At 54.1% G+C, this 21984-nt stretch overlaps 9 protein-coding genes across 9 annotated transcripts; 3 read left to right on the top strand and 6 right to left on the bottom strand.

The window, feature by feature from the left end:
- Window positions 1-442: 442 nt before the first annotated feature.
- Window positions 443-2132, top strand: M409DRAFT_55963 (uncharacterized protein; the record flags this gene model as incomplete). The annotated part of the gene is made up of 2 exons (XM_033813146.1): window positions 443-560; window positions 673-2132. 2 exons carry the CDS (start codon window positions 443-445, stop codon window positions 2130-2132), a joined length of 1578 nt encoding a protein of 525 aa, XP_033665952.1.
- Window positions 2133-2625: 493 nt separating this feature from the next.
- M409DRAFT_24450 (uncharacterized protein) lies at window positions 2626-3643 on the top strand (the record flags this gene model as incomplete). The annotated part of the gene is made up of 2 exons (XM_033807246.1): window positions 2626-3021; window positions 3080-3643. The coding sequence occupies 2 exons, from the start codon at window positions 2626-2628 to the stop codon at window positions 3641-3643; spliced, it is 960 nt and encodes a 319-aa protein (XP_033665953.1).
- A 358-nt stretch (window positions 3644-4001) lies between these two features.
- Window positions 4002-5565, top strand: M409DRAFT_55965 (uncharacterized protein; the record flags this gene model as incomplete). Its single annotated transcript, XM_033813147.1, has 3 exons — window positions 4002-4610; window positions 4683-5405; window positions 5464-5565. 3 exons carry the CDS (start codon window positions 4002-4004, stop codon window positions 5563-5565), a joined length of 1434 nt encoding a protein of 477 aa, XP_033665954.1.
- Window positions 5566-6427: 862 nt separating this feature from the next.
- On the bottom strand, window positions 6428-8325 carry M409DRAFT_55966 (uncharacterized protein; the record flags this gene model as incomplete). The annotated part of the gene is made up of 4 exons (XM_033813148.1): window positions 6428-6475; window positions 6577-7286; window positions 7338-7776; window positions 7852-8325. The coding sequence occupies 4 exons, from the start codon at window positions 8323-8325 to the stop codon at window positions 6428-6430; spliced, it is 1671 nt and encodes a 556-aa protein (XP_033665955.1).
- Window positions 8326-10432: 2107 nt separating this feature from the next.
- M409DRAFT_55967 (uncharacterized protein) lies at window positions 10433-11426 on the bottom strand (the record flags this gene model as incomplete). The annotated part of the gene is made up of 3 exons (XM_033813149.1): window positions 10433-10754; window positions 10835-11069; window positions 11144-11426. The coding sequence occupies 3 exons, from the start codon at window positions 11424-11426 to the stop codon at window positions 10433-10435; spliced, it is 840 nt and encodes a 279-aa protein (XP_033665956.1).
- An 836-nt stretch (window positions 11427-12262) lies between these two features.
- M409DRAFT_24454 (glycoside hydrolase family 16 protein) lies at window positions 12263-14834 on the bottom strand (the record flags this gene model as incomplete). The annotated part of the gene is made up of 2 exons (XM_033807247.1): window positions 12263-13284; window positions 13337-14834. 2 exons carry the CDS (start codon window positions 14832-14834, stop codon window positions 12263-12265), a joined length of 2520 nt encoding a protein of 839 aa, XP_033665957.1.
- Window positions 14835-15548: 714 nt separating this feature from the next.
- Window positions 15549-16070, bottom strand: M409DRAFT_24455 (uncharacterized protein; the record flags this gene model as incomplete). The annotated part of the gene is made up of 2 exons (XM_033807248.1): window positions 15549-15878; window positions 15930-16070. The coding sequence occupies 2 exons, from the start codon at window positions 16068-16070 to the stop codon at window positions 15549-15551; spliced, it is 471 nt and encodes a 156-aa protein (XP_033665958.1).
- A 913-nt stretch (window positions 16071-16983) lies between these two features.
- On the bottom strand, window positions 16984-18147 carry M409DRAFT_24456 (uncharacterized protein; the record flags this gene model as incomplete). Its single annotated transcript, XM_033807249.1, has 2 exons — window positions 16984-17841; window positions 17893-18147. 2 exons carry the CDS (start codon window positions 18145-18147, stop codon window positions 16984-16986), a joined length of 1113 nt encoding a protein of 370 aa, XP_033665959.1.
- A 1916-nt stretch (window positions 18148-20063) lies between these two features.
- M409DRAFT_24458 (uncharacterized protein) lies at window positions 20064-21503 on the bottom strand (the record flags this gene model as incomplete). The annotated part of the gene is made up of 1 exon (XM_033807250.1): window positions 20064-21503. The coding sequence occupies one exon, from the start codon at window positions 21501-21503 to the stop codon at window positions 20064-20066; it is 1440 nt and encodes a 479-aa protein (XP_033665960.1).
- Window positions 21504-21984: the final 481 nt, after the last annotated feature.

Consider the following 21984-nt stretch of genomic DNA (forward strand, 5'->3'; position numbering starts at 1 on the left):
CATGTCGCTTTGCGCCTGCGTCTGCGCTACCTATTGCTGGTGGTGGGATCAGCCTTTCCTCGATGCCTCTCTTTCGCCGGCGAGATGAGATGGTGCTGCTGGCTTTGGCTCTGGGCTCGTTTGGCTCGGTTCTACTGCCATTGGAAGCGTGCGGGATTGCTCTCTCTCGCCCTGGATCGATGCTCACTTGGAACTGCCTTTTGGGAACCCCGTGGGCGCCAGCGCAGAGCTGCATACACTTCCTTCTTCCTCACCACTAATTCCCTGTTTCTCTCCATACCCTTCTAACCACCACCACTACTTCCGTTCTTTGCTGCGAGTTTCTCCGTCTTGTTCTTCTGCTCGTGCGCTGTGTTACATCTACATCTACTCCTTCCTTCCCCACGGCGGCGCGATTGATTTGGCATTCCATAGCATTCATGAAACCCTTGCATTGAGGTCAATGGGCCTCTTCGTCTCCGACGATGGCCATTACCAGGGCTGGCTGGCCGCCTTGTTATGCTGCTGGGCAGCTCTATCCGAAGACGAACACCCCATTGAGAAAAAGAAGATTTCTAGACGTAAGCCTATACTACTGCGCTATAGTGGCGCTGACTTGACTTGCTTGATTGCGTGCATGCGCATGCAGTCGCGGTTATTTTGGGCCATTGTTGTACTGATTCGTGGTTGCAGCGACGACCGCCCGAAACACCATATGGAACGAGCAGCCAACGCCACTGAGGCCCATGCCCTCAACACCTTCGAGGACGTTGACTGCGACCACTGATAAAGGGATCGAAGCTGCTTTCAACGACGATGATCTGGTTCGACCTATTTCTGAACGCCCTCCTTCGATCAAGCCCTTGGACTTTGGGGGCGAGAGTCCGCTGCTTGGAAAGATGTCGTTACATGCCCGTCAGAAGAGCTCTACCACTCTCCCGAAACGGATCAGTATTAGTCGACCGACCGACTTCAGACGCTTGGAGTACACCGAAAAGCAGCGCCGTTCGCTGGTGCCGCTGCAACTCAGTCCAGTGGTGTTGAGGGAACATACGCCGGAACCTCTTAGTCACGACCCAACTGGCAATCGTTTGTCAAGGTCAGCCGATGGGCTCATGGAGGACACGACAAACATTCGAAACTCGTATCGCGCTTCTCGTGGAACACCATTCGAGCGATGCCAGCAATTGAGCTCGACAGCTCGTTTGAGCGAGCCTGCCGCGGGCGTGAATGAAAGAGGGCAAATTATCCTGGATACAAAAGTTAATACACCTACGAGGCCGCCACTCTCTACACAATCCTCATCAAGCTCCATGCATTCCCTGCGACGACAAGCTCTTGAATCTAGCTCCTCGGCATCGACCACACCATCGAGGCCATCAAGTGAAAGGATACGTCTAAAGCGGAAACGATCAAATCAGAAGAACTCTGGCGGCAGCGCGGAATTGAATGTCGACAAGGAGATTCTGGAACTCAACACTATTGTGGAGGAGAGAAGAGCCGAGTCCACACGACCACAAAGCCCCACTGGAGACGGCCATGTACCTGCAGTGGCCCCGTTGATGCCTGTGAGGGCCAGGTCTGAGACGTTGACTGACATCGGCTCTGCTTTCTCCAGGCCGTTGATCTCGGTCACGACGTCAATGTCACAACCTGAGGAGAACACAATATCCCCAGTAGAGAAGACCTTCTCCCCAGTGACGCCGATCAAATCTCGACTCTCTCGACCTTTCGTGTCAATGCCAGACCCAAGCGTCGATCAGACAGGACGAGTGCCAATTCGAAGACCAAGCTCACGAGTGACCGGCTGGCTGACAAGTTTGCTATCATCCTCGTCGACTCCAGCGCCAAACACATCGAACCCCACGCAGGAGCCATTCTACACCTGCGCACCACCTGTACGCCGTCGCCCGGTTTCAGAAGCATCACTGTGCACAAGCAACACCGACTTGGAATCACCCGCATTCACAGCGACCTCATCCCCAATGTCAAAAAGCCACAGTCGATCCTTGACTGCCGAATCAAGGATGACGCCCATCTCGCCACCATCGACAGTCGATGAGAACGTCGAACCTGGCTCGGCAATAACTAAACCGGATGACCCGTGGCCTCTGGTGGTGGAACATCCCAGTCAGGTGGGATTGGCATTGTAATGGAACGTATACGACAACACACATCAATTTCCTCATATAAAGATACCCTGGACGAACGGCAGTGGAGATATTGCCGGGACTGGAGACTCGCTCGACCTTGTAACAGTAGTATATGTATAGAGCCGAAATGAGATACAGCGTGCATTTCTATTTGGTTGAGGGTGCCCACTTTGGTGTGACGATGTTGGCGGGACGACGCAGTGACGGTGACGGCAGCGACGGGATGCAGTGTAAGCTTGTACACAATTTCGCAGATGGAGTGGAATCCGATGGGAGCTGACTTGGAATCGTGGTGTTTCTAGGCCAGAGTAATCATGGTTCCGGTAATAGCCTACCGTCATACGATGTCAAATACAGAAACATCGTTGCACAGCGATCCAATGTTGTTGTTCTCGAGAGCAAGAGCAAAACTCCCCACAACTAGAGCACGAACGCCTCTTGCTATCCATCTTCCTAAACCCCAAGCACCACTCGATCAGCCACAGCACCCAACATGCTCTTCCGCTTGCTCCTGGTCGCCCTCACAGCCGCCTCCCCCATTCACCACCTCCCAACCAACACCACACAAACCACCACCTCCACCCTCCGCCTCCTCCTCACAATCACCACCCTCGAAGCATTCCTCTACGCCCAAGGCTGCACTGAACTCGACCCCTTCGCCTTCGCCTCCGCGGGTTACGACAGCACCGTCTACGAAAACATCTGCGGGATCGCTCTCGAGAAGGCCGCAATCGTGATGGACTTCGAGGGATTGCTTAAGGCGCTTGGACAGCCTTCGGGAGGTGTGGAGTGTGAGTATAGGTTTGGGCATGGGAGTGTGCAAGGTTTGGTTGAAACGGCGAGGGAGGTGGGTGCGGTGGGCGTTGGGGCGTTTTTGGGGGGTGTGCAGGTTTGTTGTCGTGACGTCTGTTCTGGAAGGTGATTGTGTGGGCTGACGGGGTTCGCAGGCCACGCAAAGCGTTCCTCTCCTCCAAACATGGATCGCCAGTCTCGCTACGACTGAGGCTCGCCATGATGCCTTCCTTCGTGCGGAGACTGGTGCTCTCCCAGCGCCTTCCATTCACGATGTCTCTCTGCCCCCGACGTGGGCGTATAACCTCATCCAGAAATGGATCCACGCATGCCCCAAACCTCTACCATATCCAATCTTCCCTCAATTGAACTCCACAACCTCCTGGCAGCCCGGTCATAACCAAACCGACGACGCAATCGATACAAACCTCACAATCAGTCTCTCCTGGCGACCGAGCGAGTTCGCCGTCGAGGTATCGCCACGGCAACCACTATACCTCGCGGTGGTCGACAACCTCCCCGGCGCCAAGCCCATGATCCTGGACGTGCAGAGGAAGACAATGAATGGCACCGTCCACGCAGGAGACGCGGTCATTCCAGGGCAGTTTGCGGGAGGCGTTGCGTTCGCGGCGTTGACGACGTTCGTGGAGCTGAACAGTGTGGACGATCTGGTGCAGTATGGAACGCTCGCCGGGCCGGTCGAGTTTGTGTGGTCGTAGAAAGAAGAATGGCAGTGAATAGAATCATTTCTATGCTTGATTGTCCAGTGCTTTCCTATTCGGGCGAGCTCTGCGCTTTTCACGTGGCTTTTTGATAGATCCCTGCCAGGAATGGAAAGCTTACCGCGATACAGCCTCATACAGCTTTTAAGTAAGTCGTCTCCTGGGGCATTGATTGTCGTAGGGCTATGTTCAGCTTCGGTGGCGATAGGGACTCATAGCCACGGGAAGGGGGTATATAAGTAGATGGTGGTGTAACCTCGTCGTCTTGGTCCTGTTCACATCAATCAACGCTTTCCCATCGTTACAACAACCAACATCAAGAGCATAAGACATTGGAATCTGAACACCCAGCACAATGGCAGGTCGAATCGCAAGAGGCATCAGCGGCATCGTCGGCCTCGGCCAAGAAGCCTATCAACATAACAAGGAGAAGAAAGCAGCAGCTGCAGAAACAACAACAGCAGCAGGCTCGTCCTCCGCCCAACCACAACCCCCAAACCAGCCCCTTGCCCCACCACCACCCTCCTACACCAACATAGTCGACAAAGAGAAAGGCGAAACTGACATCTCCGTCTCGTCCTCCGACGAAGAAGACGACGATGAAGACCTTTGGCTTGAAGACGACGCCCAAACCGCTATCCTTCCCCAAACAGAAGAGCAACCTCGCCCCAAAATCCACAACGCAGAGAAATGGACCACCGCTTTCCTCCAGCGTCACCCACCACCCCCTTCGCAACCAGTCCCATTACCCGCAGCGGTCGTCATCCCCCAGCGCCGACCAGGAAGTCGGACACGAGGGTTCGTCCGGGCGTACGCGCCTGCATTGGCGGACAGTGGAATCGACGAGAAGGCGTGGTTGGAGTTCATGGATGGCTTCCATGAGCAGACGGAGCAGCAGGGGTATTTCAACGTGACGAACATCGCGGTGGCGTTGAGTGTCATGTCGTATACGATCTCTTGTGGGGTGAGTCGACCACCCCCTTTCCCCTCCATCTCCTCCCTCCATCGAATACTGACGATGCTCTTCATCTTACAGCCCAGCATCATCGTCCACCTCTCGGCCCTGGCTGTCCACACCTCCATCGAAGCCGGCCGCCGTCTTTACATCACCAAAAAAACAAACTCCTACCTCGACCACCTCAACGCCCACTACTTCCAACCCCGCGGCCTCTACGCCCTCATCATGCAATACGACCCCTCCTCCTCCCAGCCCTCCTGGACCCTAGACGCCGCCTCCCTCTCCTCCACCGCCGTCGCCAAACACACCAGCGACGACCACAACAACAAACCCAGCACACTCTCCACCTTCAAAGCCTCCTCCGCCAAAACCCTCGAATCCCAAATCCCCCCCGTCTGTCCCCTAACCTTCCCCACCCTCGCCTCCGCCTCCGCAGAAGACCAGCGTAACGCCTTCCGCAAAGCCATAGCCTTCTCGCGGGACTACTACGACCGCCGGGAACGCGCGACGTTCGCGGCGCATAACCAAGACTCCAAGTTGAATATTGAGGAGAAGCCTTTTGCGGGCCGGTATGCGGATCCGACGACGTTTGAGAAGAGCGGGTTGATTGGGGTTTTGACGGGTGGGGCGGTGGATCCGCGGAGGAGGAGGAGGGAGAGGAGGGCGGAGATGGGGAGGGGTGGGCATATTAGGGGAAGGAGAAGTGGTGGGAGTGGGAGTGGGGGGCAGAGGACGGGGATTGTGGGGGGTGTGAGGAAGGTTTTGGGGGAGAGGGTGCTGTATTTGATGGTTGTTAATATGGTGAGTCTTGTAGAGGATTTGCTCGGGTTGGAGCGTTTGCTAATTTGTTTTGGTGCAGCCTTCGAGAGAGGAAATGGAAGTCGCGGCGCAGATGGAGGCTCGGATGAAGGCGGAGGAGCCGAATTGGTTTGAGAAATGGCAGGCTTCTCGCAGGAGGTGATTGTCGAGTTCGATACGCTCCAAAACTCCTACTTTGGCCAGTGTCGAGCATGGAAGATCGAGGAGTTCCGGCGAGGCAGCGACATTCTTCCAATAAACCAAGACTTGCAATGGTATCTCCCGCGTCACTATCAAATCAAATCAGCTCCCTCAACCCTTCACTTCACTTCACCAACCCCTCCTCCCCCTCCGAATCATAATCATGCCCAGGAATCTCACTAATCGTCTTGACCAACCTCGTACTCTTCAACATAGAGTCCTCCTCAGGCTCATCATCATCCAACGGAATCCTCGAAATATGTCTCTCCAACCCCGGCTTCTTCATCGGCGACCGCGACTTGCCCTTGCCAGACTCGTTGCTGGTGATCCTCATCAGTCCGGAGACTTCAAAATCGGAGCCTGCGGTGCCGGAGTCTTGTTTTTCGATTTTGGCGGGAGGCTTGGGCTCGTCGTCCATGGCTTCTTCGCCTTCGCTGTCGAAGTCGTGGGTGGGAATGGTGGAGATGTGGCGTTTGAGGCGAGGGGGAAGGGTGTATCCCGATTCTTGCAATGCTTCATGAGTATCATCGTTCTGAGGAATGGAGGAGATGTGGCGCTCTAGAGATGGCTTTTCTTCGACCGGCGCGGTCTCTTCACCAGTGCGAGTGTTGCTCCTCATCAGGCCCAGGACCTCGAACGACTCAGGGTCCGCATTGGCAGAATCGTGCTTTTGGTGACCTTTGTCGTCCTTGTCGGACTTGCTGAAGCGTATGTTTGGCACCTTCTGCTTGATCTTCGACCTCAGGCTAAGACCCGTCAACGAAGACCTTTTATTAGGAGTCTCCTCTTCGTGATCTTTTTCAGGAATCGCAGAAATGTGATCATCAATCTCTGATCTCCTGCGGTTCGGTATAGAGCCTCGGCTCGTTCGGCTGGTGGTCCTCATCAGTCCTAGAACTTCGAACTCAGCGTCAGGCTGAGTGGAGCCTCGCTGCTCGACAGCCACTTCTTGTCCATCGTTCTGCAGCTGCACCTGCCAGGTTAAAGGCTCAGTAGCAGGCTTAACAGGTCCCAATCTTGCAGTCTTCCTCCTAAGGGCCTCCCACTCTTTACGCTCCCCTTCGTCCACCCAGTTCCCATGCAAGCCGATTTTGAGCTTGAAAGGCAAGTGCAACACCGCCACAGGGCCAGCAGACAGCTTCTGTGCATCGAAAATGGCGATATCATTGCGTAGGACGTCCAGTCGATTGATCAACGCGATCAGCCAACCTTCACCTTCACCAGCATCAGAGCTTAGCGGAATAAAAGCCGGCTCTTGCACAGTCGCTCGTGGACCAGCCCACCAGACATCCTCAGTCCCGTCATTCCAGTTGTAGTGACCTAAGCAGTTGAATAGACCACCAGCAGGCGAACCGCAGGCTTCAAAATAATACTCGCGTGATCCGTCGATCCGAGCTTGCCAGAAGTGATTGTAATGTTTCGTCACATACCGATCGTCAATCCGTGAAAACTCGCCGCTGGTGTTCCAGATCTTGGCCGGCTTGACTCGACTCTCGTTGGGTGCTTTGGGATCAAGAATCCAACGCTGGGTACTGGTTTCGACTTGAGGGCGCTTGAGTTGCGTTCCGGCAGGAGTGTCTTCAGGTGGGAAGAAGAAAAACACGTTGCCATCCGAAACGCCGAGATCGAAGACGATATGCCCCTGTTCGTTCTCGTAGGCACTGGCAACGTGGCCGTGGAATGCTGTTCAATTCATCAGCAAGAAGTCGAAGCAAAGGTACGTGCGGCCATTACCATTGTCAGACCTGAACCACTTAATATCCTCAGGCTTGCCATTCCGCCTCGGCACGACTCCATACCACTGGTCTTCGTTGGGGTCCCAAGCCCAATGATTACCACCCTGTTTGAGACGATCCAGCGAACACTTCAACGGCGTCAATGGCAGAATCACATAATTCTGCGTTATGCCACAATCATGAATCATGCCGCAGAACGGAGACTTATACCAGCACTCCTCCGTCTTCTTCCCGTTGGCATCAATAGTATAAACGACGATATCGCAACTGGCATCATTTCCGTTACCGACAGCTTCGTAGCCAAAGCAAATCATCTCACCAGTGACAGGGTCGAATTTCGGATGCGCAGTAAACGTCGGCGACTTGACCTGACCTTCGAAATCATACCGTCCAATGGTCTCGAGCGTGACAGGATCCAGGGCGAATGGAGGGCCATCCTGTCAGAACCTTAAGCTCAGTACAATGTCTTACTTTGATGGAAGGATCACTTAAGATGTTTAGCTTTCACGTACTTCTTTGATGGCCAGCAACGTCCCTCTCCAAAAGACGATGTTGGTGTTGGCTGCCGTGCGAATGACTCCTTTCACGGCCTCGTCGTCGGTGTAGACGTTCCGATACCTTCCGAAGAGTGCTTTGCCAGCCGCAGTCTCGTGGTGGTATCGATCGGTCTTGACATAGCGATGCTTGAAGTGCGCGTGGCCGTCTTGGATCCTGATAGCTGTGACCGCGCCATCGCCATTGAAGTGGATGTCGTCCTCGAAGATCGGAGGAAACCTCTGATCCGGCTGGATGCGATAGAACGTGCCATCAATCTCAGCAGGAATCTTTCCGTCTACCTCCAGGTCAAACACATCCCCTTCGAGTCGACATGGCGCATTGAACCCGGAAAAGACCTCAGTCTTGGGGAACTTGGCTTGGTCATTGACTCTGCGTCCTTCAGCGTAGTTGTCGGCAACCTGCGGAGCCAGATCGTGGATATGGGCCATAGTTGTCGAGCTCGAACAAGAGGTTTGACTGGAGCACGCGAGCTTGGAATAATAGGATAGCTGACATTGTGACTCGCATGCTTATGGAAGAAGAGAGCGCCATGCGGTCAGCGGCCGGGCGATACCTCCACTCCCTCTCTAATCTTCTGAGGTGGTCATGCCAAGAGCCTTACATATCGTGGCTGGGCCGGCGTCGATTCGTAGCGATGAGCATGGTGCATGTGTTGTAATCCCTGACAGGGAGCTCCTCGCCCGTCCGAGAGCTGTTCTGCCGTCGAAGCATGGGTCGCAAAGTGGAGAAGGGCCGTGGCGCGGAGAGGGGTGGAAAGGCTTCGAGGCGACTCTGGGCCAGTGACCGTCGCCGCGATCACGCGATCCGGCTCCATTTCACGATGAAGGTTCTACGCGAGAGACGCACAGCATGCGGTTGGTGCAGGACGATGAATCAGCGTTGGATGCACGTCGACTCGTGGTAGAACCGCCGGTGACGCAGGTACAGAGAAGACTGAGGGCAAAGGGCGGGGTCTCATCAGCGGCATTGGATCAAAGGTAAAGTCCGGCATGGTGATGGAGAGGTTCGTCTTGCGCCTCTTCTCAAAGGCCAAGAGTCTTTGCTATCAATCTTCTTCGAAAAGACACCACTCCATCCACGCTGAACGAATCCAAGCTTCGATTCGACCCCAACATGGGCGTCTTCGGCCGACGGGTCCGGGCGGTAGCTGCATGTGCAGATCAAAAGGCATTGGCACGCCAATGGAAACGATCAGGAGCGTCAACACTAATGCTGATGTCAATAGTAAAGTAGATGATTAAGAGATAGGATGCCACGCAATGAACAGAAAACTCATGGTATTTGTCATCACTCTAGGCGTATATTCAGGACTGGCGCCAACATCACCTGCCTCACGACTAAAAAAATACTCGACGAAGCACTCATCTGGGCAACTTTCGTATCTGCAATTTTGGCATTGGAAGCTAACTTCACATTCCGCCCTGCCGCTAATGTTCCTCCGTACACAAACATTCTGCATGTTCATTCACATACGATCAGGTCTCAACCTTTGCCGATAACTCCTCTAGAACTACCTGGAGCCCTTTGAAATATCCCTCACTCCGCGGACTTGTCGAGACCCTTCTATACTGCTCGACGCCCGAGACTTCGAACACAGCCTTGTCACGACTCCTTATGCTCATGACCGTCGCGAGGCCCTGCACAAATCGACTCACGTGTTCTTCCACGACGAGGAAATGGAAGCCGTTCATTCGCGAGTGTCCCCAGGCGATCTTCATCTCCTCGCTGGACCTTTCCGGGAGCGTGATGTCGAAGATGAACTTCTGTTGATGTTGTGTGTCGTCGAAGGACCATGAAGAACACGCGGTCCGCCAGCTTTTGAACAATGGCTCCAGGTCTAGCACTTCCTGCTTTTCGACGTTTAGGTCTTCTGACGAGTGATTGGGTCTTTGCACGGCTCTTTGTCGACAGACTTCGAGGACCTCCTTCGAAGCGAGAGGCATCAGAAGCTGGAGGCGATGTTCTGAAGGAAGAGTGAATGGTTATAAGTCAACCCAGAACGCATTACAGTGTCCCGGGGCACTGTACCTTTTGACCAATCACTCCCTCCTTTTCTTTCTGATGCTTTATTCAATGCTTCTTGTTCGACTGATCGCCGTTGGAAACGCAGCAGATCATCAGGGCTGTTGAAGTTTTCAAGCTGTTTGAGGCTGCTCATGTTGGTGTTGCTGACAGGACTGATCTGATGTCAAGTACCACGGATTCACGTTGGTTCATGTACCTGGAAATTGACTGATCAATATCATGACCTTCGCGCGATATTCTGCATGAACATGACGCATACTCCCCGCAGCTGCGTGTATGCGGCGTGAGTCTTCAATAACTTCGCCAGCGTATAGACTAGTCTCGAGCTAGACAGTCTGGAAAAGGGCTTAGATTGCCTTGTGCAACGATGCCGACGACAAGGTGGTAGAGGAAGAGCCTCTGAATGCGCTTGATTATATTGTCAAAACATACCTTCCCCTCGAACGCCTTTGGTCGTGAACACATTAACATCATCGCTAAAAAGACAATCTCCCTCCAAACGAACACTCTTCACATCAACAACCTCCCCAACCTCCCCCTCTGCGCCTCAACCACCACAGGCCCATACGTCGCCAAAACAACCCCAACCACAAACGCCACCACCACCATCAGCAGCACACTCCTAAGCTTCACCCTCGTCGTCTCCAGCTTCGTCAACTGATACCTTAGCTGATTGCTCAACTTATACGAGCGAGGACCAAAAGGCGCCGCGGGTGCCCAAGGCCCAATCATCTTGTTGATGGGCTCGACGTTCTCGCGCGCGCCCGCTTCGATCCCCTTCGTCATGCCCGGGAGTCCGTCGATGGACCATGCGTTCTTGTACGCCCAGTACCTACAGACAGACGTCAGTGATCGTACAGAAGCACCACTGCCTCACGACAACCTCGTATAGGTGACTGAGCCTGAACGTACCTTGGCATATCCTCCTTACTCCGCCCCGAGTCGAACGCCTTCTTCTTCTTCTCAAACACCTCGTTCAGCGTCGTGCGGTAATCCCGGAAGTCGTAAAACGGCACGCTATACCCGCACGAACTGCCGACTTGGTGGACATCCACCAAAATAATCGACCTCGTGGCGGGGATCGTCTGGACGGAGTTTGTCGTGACGAAGTCGTTGAACTCGAGAGACTCTCGTTCGATCACCCGTCCTAGAACACCACATCAGCACCCACCTACCCACCCATCCCTCCCACCACATCACAACAACAACATCAAGACTCACCAACCCCCCACAACCTCACAATCCTCGGCGCCCCCACAAACCCCGCAAACATAACCGTAATCCGTCCATTCTCCTTCAAATGGCTAATCGTCTCACACCCGCTGCCGCTGAGATCCATATACCAAAACGTCTTGTCGTCGATGAGGCCGAAATACTGTCCGCCTTTCGGCGAGACGTTGACGTGGCCGGACGCGGAGAGGGGCGCCGTGGACACGAAGAGCATCTTTTGCTCCAGGATCCAGGAGTAGATGTTGGGCGGGATGGTTTCGTAGAAGTGGCCCATTTTGGCGACGTGGGTATCGAGGGGGCGAGTTTTAGTGAGTGAATTGTTCAATTCTTGAGGATGAGATCAAGAACAACACATTGAATCCTGGATATCAAGACTCACCCACCCACTGGTGTGTCACCGGCCGACCTCGGCCAAGGGTTCGAGTCTATTCGCGCGCTTCACCTCTCAGCTGAGTAAATGCTCCCTGTACATACGAGCCTACCAGGACGTACATACGACTGTCAATGTCCATGGAGTAACCTTGTTCCCGGAACAATCCTCAAGATCTACTCAAAAGGGCGAACGACCATCCTCCTTGAAGCGATGACATTCAACGCTACTGTTCAATCCGCCCCAAGCTAGTAGGTACATGTAGGCACGGCCACGAGCCATTAGGCAGATGTCTATTTGTACACCATTCTGTCTAAGATTATAATTATGTGCAAGAGAAGAACTTCTTCACTTCTTATGATGCTCGCCCACCACCACATAGCGCGTTGTGTGTGTCGAACAACCATTGGCCGCGCCGATTGATGGGTAAGAATTGAAGCCCTCGTGAATGTTCGCCAGTGTGCCCACGTACTCCTTCCTCATGGTATGCCGCGCCGGTATAATAAAAAAAGTCAAATCCCTTCCCATTCGTTCCTTCATGGAATTCCGTGTATCATGAAGCCGTAATTCGAAGACACCGGGCCCGTTGATGCCTCTGCTCAAACCCCATGCCGTGTGAAACGCCGTTAGTAATGCGTGCTGTACGGTATGTACAATCCTTCTCTGTCACCGCCATCTTCCAATTGACCACTTTTGCTTTCCAAGACCCTGCTAAAGGACAAGGCTCAAACCGTGCGATGTTATGCTGAATTGCAGCCGTTCATGAGAGTGTTCTTCGGCCATTGGTAGCCGGAATCTTCCCAATGTGTCAGGTTGGGGTTGTTGTATGCCTCGGGATGATTGGCAATGTATTCGGTGGTCTCATAACCTGGTGGATCACAGGTCACCATCTCCTCGCCCGGCTTCTGGTACCAACGAACGTAGTCGACTCGCATGACAGTGGGAAACTTGAGATTAGCCAGGTCGATGTTGACCCAGCTATGCGAGAAACCCAAATTCAGGACCATTGACATGGGCTCTTCAGAAACCAGGCGCTGCCCGACATTGCCATTCGGTCCAACGGCACGGGCATCGAACTTCATCATCTCGTCGTCTCCAACGAACCACGTGATATGTGAATCTTCGGTGCCGCCCGGGACGTACTCAAATGCGTATTTCTGGTACTCCTTGCCATCATACCATTGATTGTTCAGCATCGTGGTGGTCGAGACGGCTTGTTGGAAAGGACCACCGGTGTAAGTGTTGACGAAGCTGAACTGGTAGTTGGGCGTCTCCATGAATGCGTAGTTCGGATAGTAAAAGATGTCGAAAGGTGCGACTTGGAACGATTGAGTGGCCACACTAAAGCCCTTCCCTCCCCAGTCCGCACTGACTTCGACAATATCGATCTCAGGCGCGCCGCGGCCAGTTCCAGGAGTTGGATGATCCTCGCCAACACAAACACAATTCGGCAGTCGCTGTCCAGGAAGGTAGCTCGTCCCGTCGGTCATTGACTGATTTGGGGTGATGCCAGCGTCGCAGCTGTCGTAGGTGTAGGGCCACATGCCGTCTGTGGTAGCGAGGTAGCCTGGACGTCCGAGGTTGCCCATCGTCCATACGCCAGGCCAAAGACCATGAACGCCGGCTGGACCTGGGAGACTCATAGAAACCTCAAATACGCCGCCTTTGAAACACAGTTGGTTCCACGACTGGAGCATGCCTGACCGATACATCAGACCGTGATTGTTGAACGCATCGAGCTGAAGCAGTAAAGTGCCACCACCTGTTGCGGATGTCAGTCAAATGGGAAAGGCTCGTCTGCTATGCAAACATACCTGTGTTGATAGCATCAGGGTCATACCACTCCAGATCCTGCGTAGCGCCATACCAGAGATCTGGCCCGAACCAAAAGGGATCATCACCTGGGTAAAAGGTCCGATTCTGTGCGTTGAACTCATCGCTAAACACCAACACCATCTCGTCGCCGTCGACGCTTGTGCGAGTCTTGGCACTATCAGGAGTGTCAGGGTCAATGAGGCCAGTGCGGATGTTCTGCAACAGCGGGTACACGTTGTCGTTCACATGTGCCCAAGGATTCTCTTTGTCGCCGTACCCAGGCATCTGATCCAGAGGTGTTTCGTATGAGTACGGAATCAAGCTTGTTCCAGTATAGGAGACTACTGGAAGCACAATGAAGATGGTGATCAGACCTGCCAACAGAAAGATCATACCAATCGTGTTGACAATGTTCTCTTTCGAAAACCGTTCCTTCAGCGTGGGCTTGTACTTTCGATCGTCATCCCACTGAGGCATGTGCATATCGTCGTCGTCCTCTTTATGATCCGAGTACAGCGGGAAAATGGATGGGGCACCCAGCCGGTCGTCCACCCAGGGGTAAAAAGGCACCTTCTCAGGATCAGCGTTACTGATAAAAGCAGGCGTCCCAGTCCTGACTGGCACAGCGGCCACGCCAACTGCCGGCGATTTCTTTTGCTGCCTTTCTTGACTCCCAACCAGCTGCGGCGTGCCGGGTGCAGTGTTGTTTGCCGATTCAAACGTACTCGAGGCGCGTTTATCATCTTTGAATGGATTCGACAGACGGTTGTGGAGATCGGCAGGTGAAATCGCATCACTGGGATGCAGCGCGGATGATGAATTGTTTCGTGGCAGGGGCGCAGATAAATCTTGCTGCGAATTGTTGTGCGTAGCGAATGGGTTGAAGTAGCGAGTGTAGTCTGATCCAAGATCTCGCACCGACCTAGGAGTGGAATGCTGGGTCAGGCTAGTAGTCGATCCGTGATGGGACATCTCTGGCTGCAGCAAGGGCTGTGTTGGAGTCTGTTGACCAGATGGTGCGATCGAAGCACTAGCAGGTGCTGCCGCCGCCAGTCCTGTACCCCTGCTCCTCGAGCTAGTTTGTTCTGAGCTACTGGCAACAGTGTCATCGCTGTTCTTCCTGCTCTCATTGCTGCTGCTCGTGTGCGAGGACGTTGGGTTCAGCGGCGAGGGTACGGTGGGGGCATACGGCGAGAGCGTTCCGGATTGCTGTGTGGGTGGTGATGGCGGTAGGTCTAATGTGCTTATCGAGATGTTGGTGGTGTCCAATGGCGATTGTGATGGGGCTTTGGAGGTCTTGTCCCGTGAGCCGGGCCGCGAGGCTTCCCGAAATGTCTGCGCTGAGGCCTGAGCATTCAGGTTAGTCGCTGATCGGCCGGCCTGTTGTATCTGGCGGTCATCGGCGCCATCGTAACGATCGGGTCCTCGCAGGGTGGGCCGTATGGTGTGTCGGTACGGTCTCTCGTGTGGGTGTTGTTGTGGGTGCGAGGGGGCCATTGTCTTGGGGGCCCGCGGCTCCTAGAAGACCATACAAGGAGGGTGTATGTGCAGACGAAGCGAGCGTGGTGGGCGTGGTGGAGCAGACGGCTACATTCGTGGCATGCGCGCGTGGGCGCCGTCCGTGTCGGCGGCAGCGACGGTGAGGTGATGTTTGGGCGGGTGGGCAGGAGTTCGCAGCGACAACGTGGAGAGGGCGGAGGCAGTTGCGGAGGTGGGCCAAGGCGGGCACGCCGTCGGTCGCGATGGTCAATGCAGCAGCAGGCAAGGACCAGGGGAATGCTGGGGCTTGTGGAGAAATCCTGGACTGCTGAAGTCGGTCGTAGTCGTACAGCAGAGGCACTGCTTTTCGCACGTTGATGAAGGCACCCAGCAAGCAAAGCGCACAAGCGAGCGGATGCGCCAGAGTTTTGAAACGCGCGGACGTCTTGGAGAGCGACGGGCACACAATGGGTGGGTGGGTGGATGCGAGTCTATCATGCAAAGAAACGGCGCACGGACGCTCGTCGCCTTTTTCACCTCGCAGCTGCTTGCATTTGGTTGGCCGCTTACGCAGGGGTATCAGAATAGCCCCGATAAGCTTTATCGCTGATACGAAGAAAACCTCTTCTGCTCTTCCCGGCCATATCTTCGCCACCCTCTCTTCAAACACGACAACGAAAGACTCCAACGCCATGCTAACACTTAAATACCCAAGATATCCATACCACACTCTCATCCAGCCCTCAGCCCAGATCGTCGCACCCGCGCCACGGACTTCTCATCCTCAACCTCCATCTTCTCCATCCCAAAGCTCGACAGATATACCGGCACCATGTCATGAGGACCACAAGGCCGACAGTCGCCGCTCGCCCGCCGCTTGTCGAAGAAGGTCTGCAGATTTGTGGTGAGGGCATCCTCGAGAGAAGTCCCGCTGGAATCCACATGCGCAGCTTTGATCGCAACAGCTTCCTCATCGGTGAAATATGGCGCGCTGATGTATAGCTCGTCGGTCGTCTGCAACAGTCGTCGCTCGCAGGTCTTGTCTTTCGCCATGTTGTGGAGCTGTGAAATGTCAATTCGCATCCCACGACGTTGAACGAGTACACCGCATACGTCGTAGACCAAGACACAGATCTTGTACCACAGCAGCCAATCCTCGCGAAGATCTGCTACGGTACGACGTGGCTTCGTAATCGTATCATCAAGAGACTTGCCAACTCTCTGCTTCTGGTTCTTGCTCTTCGCCTTGGACATATCCGCGCTGTATTTTCCGCTAATAATGTAAAGTAAAGTCTTCAGGATGGATCAAAGGATTCAAGACGCAGATCACAGCAATTCGAAGCCGTCGAAGCATATCCACAGCCCTACCAAACTCCCATTTCCCTCTTTCAACACAGCTAACTTCCTTAGCCTACCAGGAAATTCCTTTGAGTACCGAACTCACAATTCCAACATCTTTCTCCAACATTCCCCGCCTGACCACGGCATCGCCAACACCTCCATGCGATTTGACACGGCCCACATCGCGGAGAGGAATCCTTCGCACATGCACGACAGAATTAGCTTCCAAGACGTTACACGATGATCGATAGCGCCGTTGCCGGTAGACATCACCTCACGATACCGTAGCAACCTCATCCATCCGTGCCTTCCTTCACCACCACTCTTCTTCGACGAGCATCCCCCTCCGCGGCCATTATCACGCCTCGAGAACGTCGGTTCCTTCGGAGAGCTCTTCTGCAGCTGCTGCATGCAGCCAAGCTATTGAATTCGTGTTCCTGTCGATCCGCTGCAGCTATCAGCCGGCCGCCGATTGGTTCGTCAGATGTCTCAGCAACACTCTCAACACCTGGGCAGCTGGGCAACATATGCGAGCGAGAACTGGGCTATCTGGGCTGGAAGATGGCGCGGTCTGGATTCTGTGAGCATGACCGAGGACTGCCGGTAGGAACCGTAGAGGCTGAGAGGAATTTGATGAGTGAAGGGAACTTCTCATTCAAAGACGTGACGGCAACGCGAGTCATCATTGATATTGAAGTAACTCGCCTTAACTTATGAAACCGCCCCGTCAGCTCCAGAACCGCTCGTTCACCCAGACTCTGTCAAACATCATGCAGGCTCAACTCCCCGTTCTCGTCACAGTCATACCACGAGAGACGTCCCACTCTCATTCCTCCTTGCTCGAGGTCACTTCGATGCCCAACTCGTCCGCTACAGCCTTCCGAAAATCCACTTGAACTTCCTTTGTGTGCTGAAGGCGTTCGCGGCAGCTTGAGGGATCTCCCAGGTAAGTGCATGTACAGCTTCTCCCCATTTCTCCATCTTCGCAGAATCTTGGCCAGGTCTCTGGTGCGACGCAAATGATGTCTGGCACATTCACGGGGTCGTCCTTTGATTTCTGGGCCTTATGAAAGGCCTTGAGAAAGGGCTTGGTGTGCACTAGAACGTCCCGAATGGTGATAGACTTGCGTCCAAGTCGCTCTGGTCTACAATCTCCGCACACCATGTCGTGGGGGAAGGTCACCGACTGTAAGTCCTTGGCATCCTTCAATTTGTGAAAGGTTGTCGCTGCCACTGTGTGGTGATATGAGCCGTAGACGAGCCTGATCTGTCTGAGGAATTGACGCATCGTGCCAATCCCGCTCAAGAATGCCTTCAGCTCCGGCAGGCCGTTGAAGCTGAAGCGATTGCTGCCGTACGCCACAGGAGCAGCTTCTTCCTTGATCTGCTGGCAGGTCTTCAGAAGGGAATGCACGCTCGGGGTCTGATGTTCCCAGTTGCTCTTCTGCGGATTCCACGTGTCGCCTGGATGTTTCGATTGCCGCTTAAAGCCACGTCTCACCGCACGTTGACCGCTGAATTTCGACTTGAAAGTAACGATCTCGATATCCTCTGCTTCTTGAAAAAGCATGTCGTACACGATATTGCGAATCTCAGGAGGGAAATCCATGAAGCGGAAGAAGTCATTGATAGGCTCCAGCATGATCACATGTCGACCCTTGAGCGGTCCGTCGGCAACGGTGAGCTGGGGACTCTTGTCAGTAACTATCATAGCGTGCCGATGTAGTTGACTCACTGGCTTCAGCTTAAAAGCATCGGAGTCGTAGATCTTTGCGGAGTGCATGAACTGAGATTTTGTGGTGTTGAAGACAGACATCTTGTTGTCACCCGCATCGATGTCTAGCGTCGCATGCCAGGGATCGAAACCAGGATAGGCGTTCGTGGCGCTGCTTGAGGTGGTAGGCTCGGTTGGAGTCGTGAGATCGGTGGAGGTCGTGGGCGCGGCGGCTTTTGATGCAGACGCCTTGCGACGCTTCGCTGGCGGAGGCATCGCGGAGGTGTTGAGTGGGTTTGTCCTGTTTGCAATGTTGGAGAGACAGGTGAGAAGTTTGGAGGATTGACGTCGTCGCAAGGTCGCACATTTAGGCAGGAACCCCACGATCCGCCGCGTCGCGTCGCGCGTCATCTCGTGACCGTCCGTGCGCCTTCACATGACGCGCTTTCCCCGCGACTCATCAGAAGAAGTGAATGCTCCAGCTCAGCACAGCTTGAACTTGCGCCAAAGAAACTCATTCACTTGCGCATTACCACCCTTACCAACTCCCTCACCCAGACTTATCACTTTCAGTCCCTCCAGACTCCTCGCTCGGGAAAGAGCGACGTATTCTTGGCCTTCCTCGAAGCTCTTGCCTAGGTCCACGATCACTTTGTTGAGAGTCATGCCTTGACTCTTGTGGATCTGTGATGTCGTCAGTTTAGTTCCGCAAGATTCTTCAGCACTGCACTCACTGTCATAGCCCATGCGGCGATCAATGGAACCTGCGTCCTGGCCAGCAACGTGTACTCACGCTCATCTCCCAGCTCATTGACCTGGCAATCGGCATATATGGTCCTCTTTTGCCCGTTGTCGAACTCCACAATGGGCCACATCTTCGACTTGTTGCGAGGATTGCTAATGAATTGGCGAATCTGCCCTTCACGAAGAAACGCATACTCTCCTCGCAACTCGCCTTTGCTTCCGATCCCCTCAGGTTCCGCAGAGTCGTCTCGCTCCCGCCGCATGCGCTTCCTCTGAGACGAAGCAAGTCTGCTCGATATCGAGCTTCCCCCGGGCCCATTGCGATTCGCTTTCGGCAAGTTGGCCTCGTCATTTGGTTCGAAACCCACGATTCGCCCCTGGCTACCGTTGACCAGGCCAGCTCCAATATCCAGATTCACGAGTAGAACAACCAACATATCCTTCTTGTACTCTACAAATGTGTCGAGGCGATGTTCCCTCAACGCATCAAGCGAGCCATCGTATGGCGAGCGATTGCCCTTCGTCTCAAGATGGGGGTGCTTGTCTTTGTTCCACGAAAACATGTCTAGGCAGGTATACGAATGCTTGGCCGAAGTGAGCCTGTCGAACTCCGTCTGGTTGATGCGCTTTACTTCGTCACGCGTGGGAAACAGCTTCACCGCGTTGGTGATATCGCACGGGTGGTCGAGAAGCAGCCTCCGGTCTGTCTCTGTGAGCGCCGTGCCGATTCTCAACTTCTGCAGCACCTTGATGAAGACTTCATCGCTTTGCCGATGGATATTCGTGAGGTTGACATGCTTGAATCCGCATTCCTCCCACGCTGCGCTTCGAAATGCCCATTTGTCTTCATCGTTGCAGTCGCCGCGCATGGGACATCTGTAGACGATCTTCTCTTTATCCACAATACGCCGAGGCTGTTCACGGCCGCAATGGATGCAGTACTGGAAGGGCTTGACCGGTGGTAGCTGGCAGAAGTCGCCTGTCACAATCAGTTGAACTCCGCCAATGGCGCGAGGATCTCCTCGAGCTTCTTTCAAGATGTCGTTCAGCCGGGCAAACAGATGGTTCTCAACCATGCTGATCTCGTCGATAACAAGAACGTCTGTGCGTCGGAGCCTTGCGTTGACGAACTTGCCATGCGAGTCTTTGAGTAGTTGCTGGAGGGGTCGCTTCATGTGCAGAGGCGTCCATCCAGCAAATGCCCAGGTTGTGCTGCCGTTGATGTCGAGAGCTGCCTTCCCTGTGGGAGCAACAATCCTGACTATCTTGCCCTTGTCGCGCAGTAGAGGTACGAATGTCTTGAGAACGGTCGACTTGCCGCAGCCTGCAGATCCCGTATAGAAGACGTTGTGACCAGCCATGATGCAGTCCACCACTTCCTGTTGTTCCTTACACAAGACAGGCTGGTTCCTCGGGATTGGCGGATCAGCCGCAGCATCGTGGGTACGTTACGACTGGTTCGTATACATCACAGAGCGAGGGGTGGCAGCTGGTGTCAGGTCACCACGAGTAGTAGCACCATGCTGGAAGTTTCGTGGCTGGGCGGACGATGCAATTGTCTTCAAGATCTTTGCAGCCGGAGTCTGCTGCTTGGAGATCGGAATGGCATCTCCGGCCACTGGCCAAGTCGTCTGTGTCCTTTTGCTGGCAACGGTGGTAAGCAAAGGTTCCCTTAGTCGTCTCTGGTCTTCACGGGCGGACGCAACAACTGGCACTAGCATCTCATTGGCTTGAATTCCCGTAGCACTTGTATGAGTAGTGGGAGCGGAAGGTCTGTTCTGAGAGCTGGGAGGCGGTAGAAACGGATCCACTGGATTCGGAGGAGTCGTAGCAGCACTCTGCTGTTCAGCTACTCGAAGAACAGTCTTCACCGCTGGACCAGCTGTGGCAGTGGTGGTTGGAGCATTGCGTCCTGGAGCCACCGGCTTGCGAGTGCTCTGGGACTTCTTACTGGGCATGGTTCGATCCTCATGAGCAGTTCGTTGGCGAATTGCCGCAATCTTAGCCTGCAGAGCGTCGACCTGATTCTGAAGGGCATCTTCATCCTCGGACTCCTCAAGTAGGTCCACAACCTCAGACATCTTTTTGGGCGCAGCGTCCTGACGCTTCCTTTTGAGGGATGGTGCTGTTCGTTCCACTGGAGCATGTATTTGCACGTTTGCTGAGACTGGAGCCAAAGGCTGACGAGCCGCTGTCGGGACATTCTGCACTTGAGCCTGCGGAAGACTGTTCACATCCTCCTGAGTTGGCACGTCGATTCTGCAAAGTTCTGCAATCTTCGCGGCCTTGTCTTTGGGCAGAAGCGCGAAAACTCCGACCATGACATCCCGATCATGCTTCACCTGTTGTAGGTTGATCTCGAGCAATTTGCGAAGTGCCGCATCTTCGATCTCCCAAGTCCGTCCCGTGTGAGCATAAAGCCAGTCAGGTGCCGAGGCGTCATTGAAGTCAATTCTGTTGCAGTAGAACGTTGTCAAATGTCCCCGTCGCACCTCAGCATCATGTCTCAGCCAGAAGATCTGATCCTCGGCTCCGATCCGTGTGTAGTACGATAGCATGGAGGCCCCGATTCGCATTTTCTCCATGTCGACCTGAGGATGCTCGTTACCGCAGGCTTCGCTCAAGTATCTGAGCATGGCCTCTTTGAGCGTAGGAGATAGATTCTGTGCCGCGGCAAGGTCACGGATAGCGATCATGTCATGATATCGGATTCGACAGCAAGCTCCAGTGAACCATCCATATTGGCGCAAGCCGCCGGACACCTCGTCAGGTATGACAACCACGGCGGCGCTGTGAGCTGGGACCAGGAATGGTGGTATTTGGTATGCGACCACATCCGCGGGCGTCCTGTCATTGTAGACGCTATCGGCTTGTTGGCAGATATCCATACTTGTGTGCTGAGGCCAGGCCTTTACCGACTCATGATGATACGCTTCGAGTAGGTACTGTTGTCGGCATCCGTGGCAGTACCTCTTCTAGGATTTTCAAGTCGGTGGTCAATGCGATCCAGAATGTATGTCGATGCAATTAGGCCAATCCAATAATATCAAACGAGGTGTACAGGGCAGGAAAATTGGTTGGTCGACCAGACGCGTAGCAGCAAGAAGCGCGTCAGTTCGACCGCGCCAGATCAGATTCACTCAAGCCTCTTGGCGGGGCACGGCTCGTGCGTAGAGCGATATCACGTGGACGTGATTAAAGGACCGGCAGTATAAGAATAAGTTCTTGAATGCCAAATTTGCGCCGATGTATGCCTCCCAATGCACCGCGTCTGTTCCGTTGCTCCAGCGCTTTGTAGTACCCATCCTTTTTATGTACACAATATACACGAAACGCTCAAGTTGGCAGAACAGGGTATCCAAAGAAATG

Source organism: Zasmidium cellare (assembly GCF_010093935.1).
Source record: "Zasmidium cellare ATCC 36951 unplaced genomic scaffold M409scaffold_23, whole genome shotgun sequence".
In the NCBI taxonomy this organism is placed as follows: domain Eukaryota; kingdom Fungi; phylum Ascomycota; class Dothideomycetes; order Mycosphaerellales; family Mycosphaerellaceae; genus Zasmidium; species Zasmidium cellare.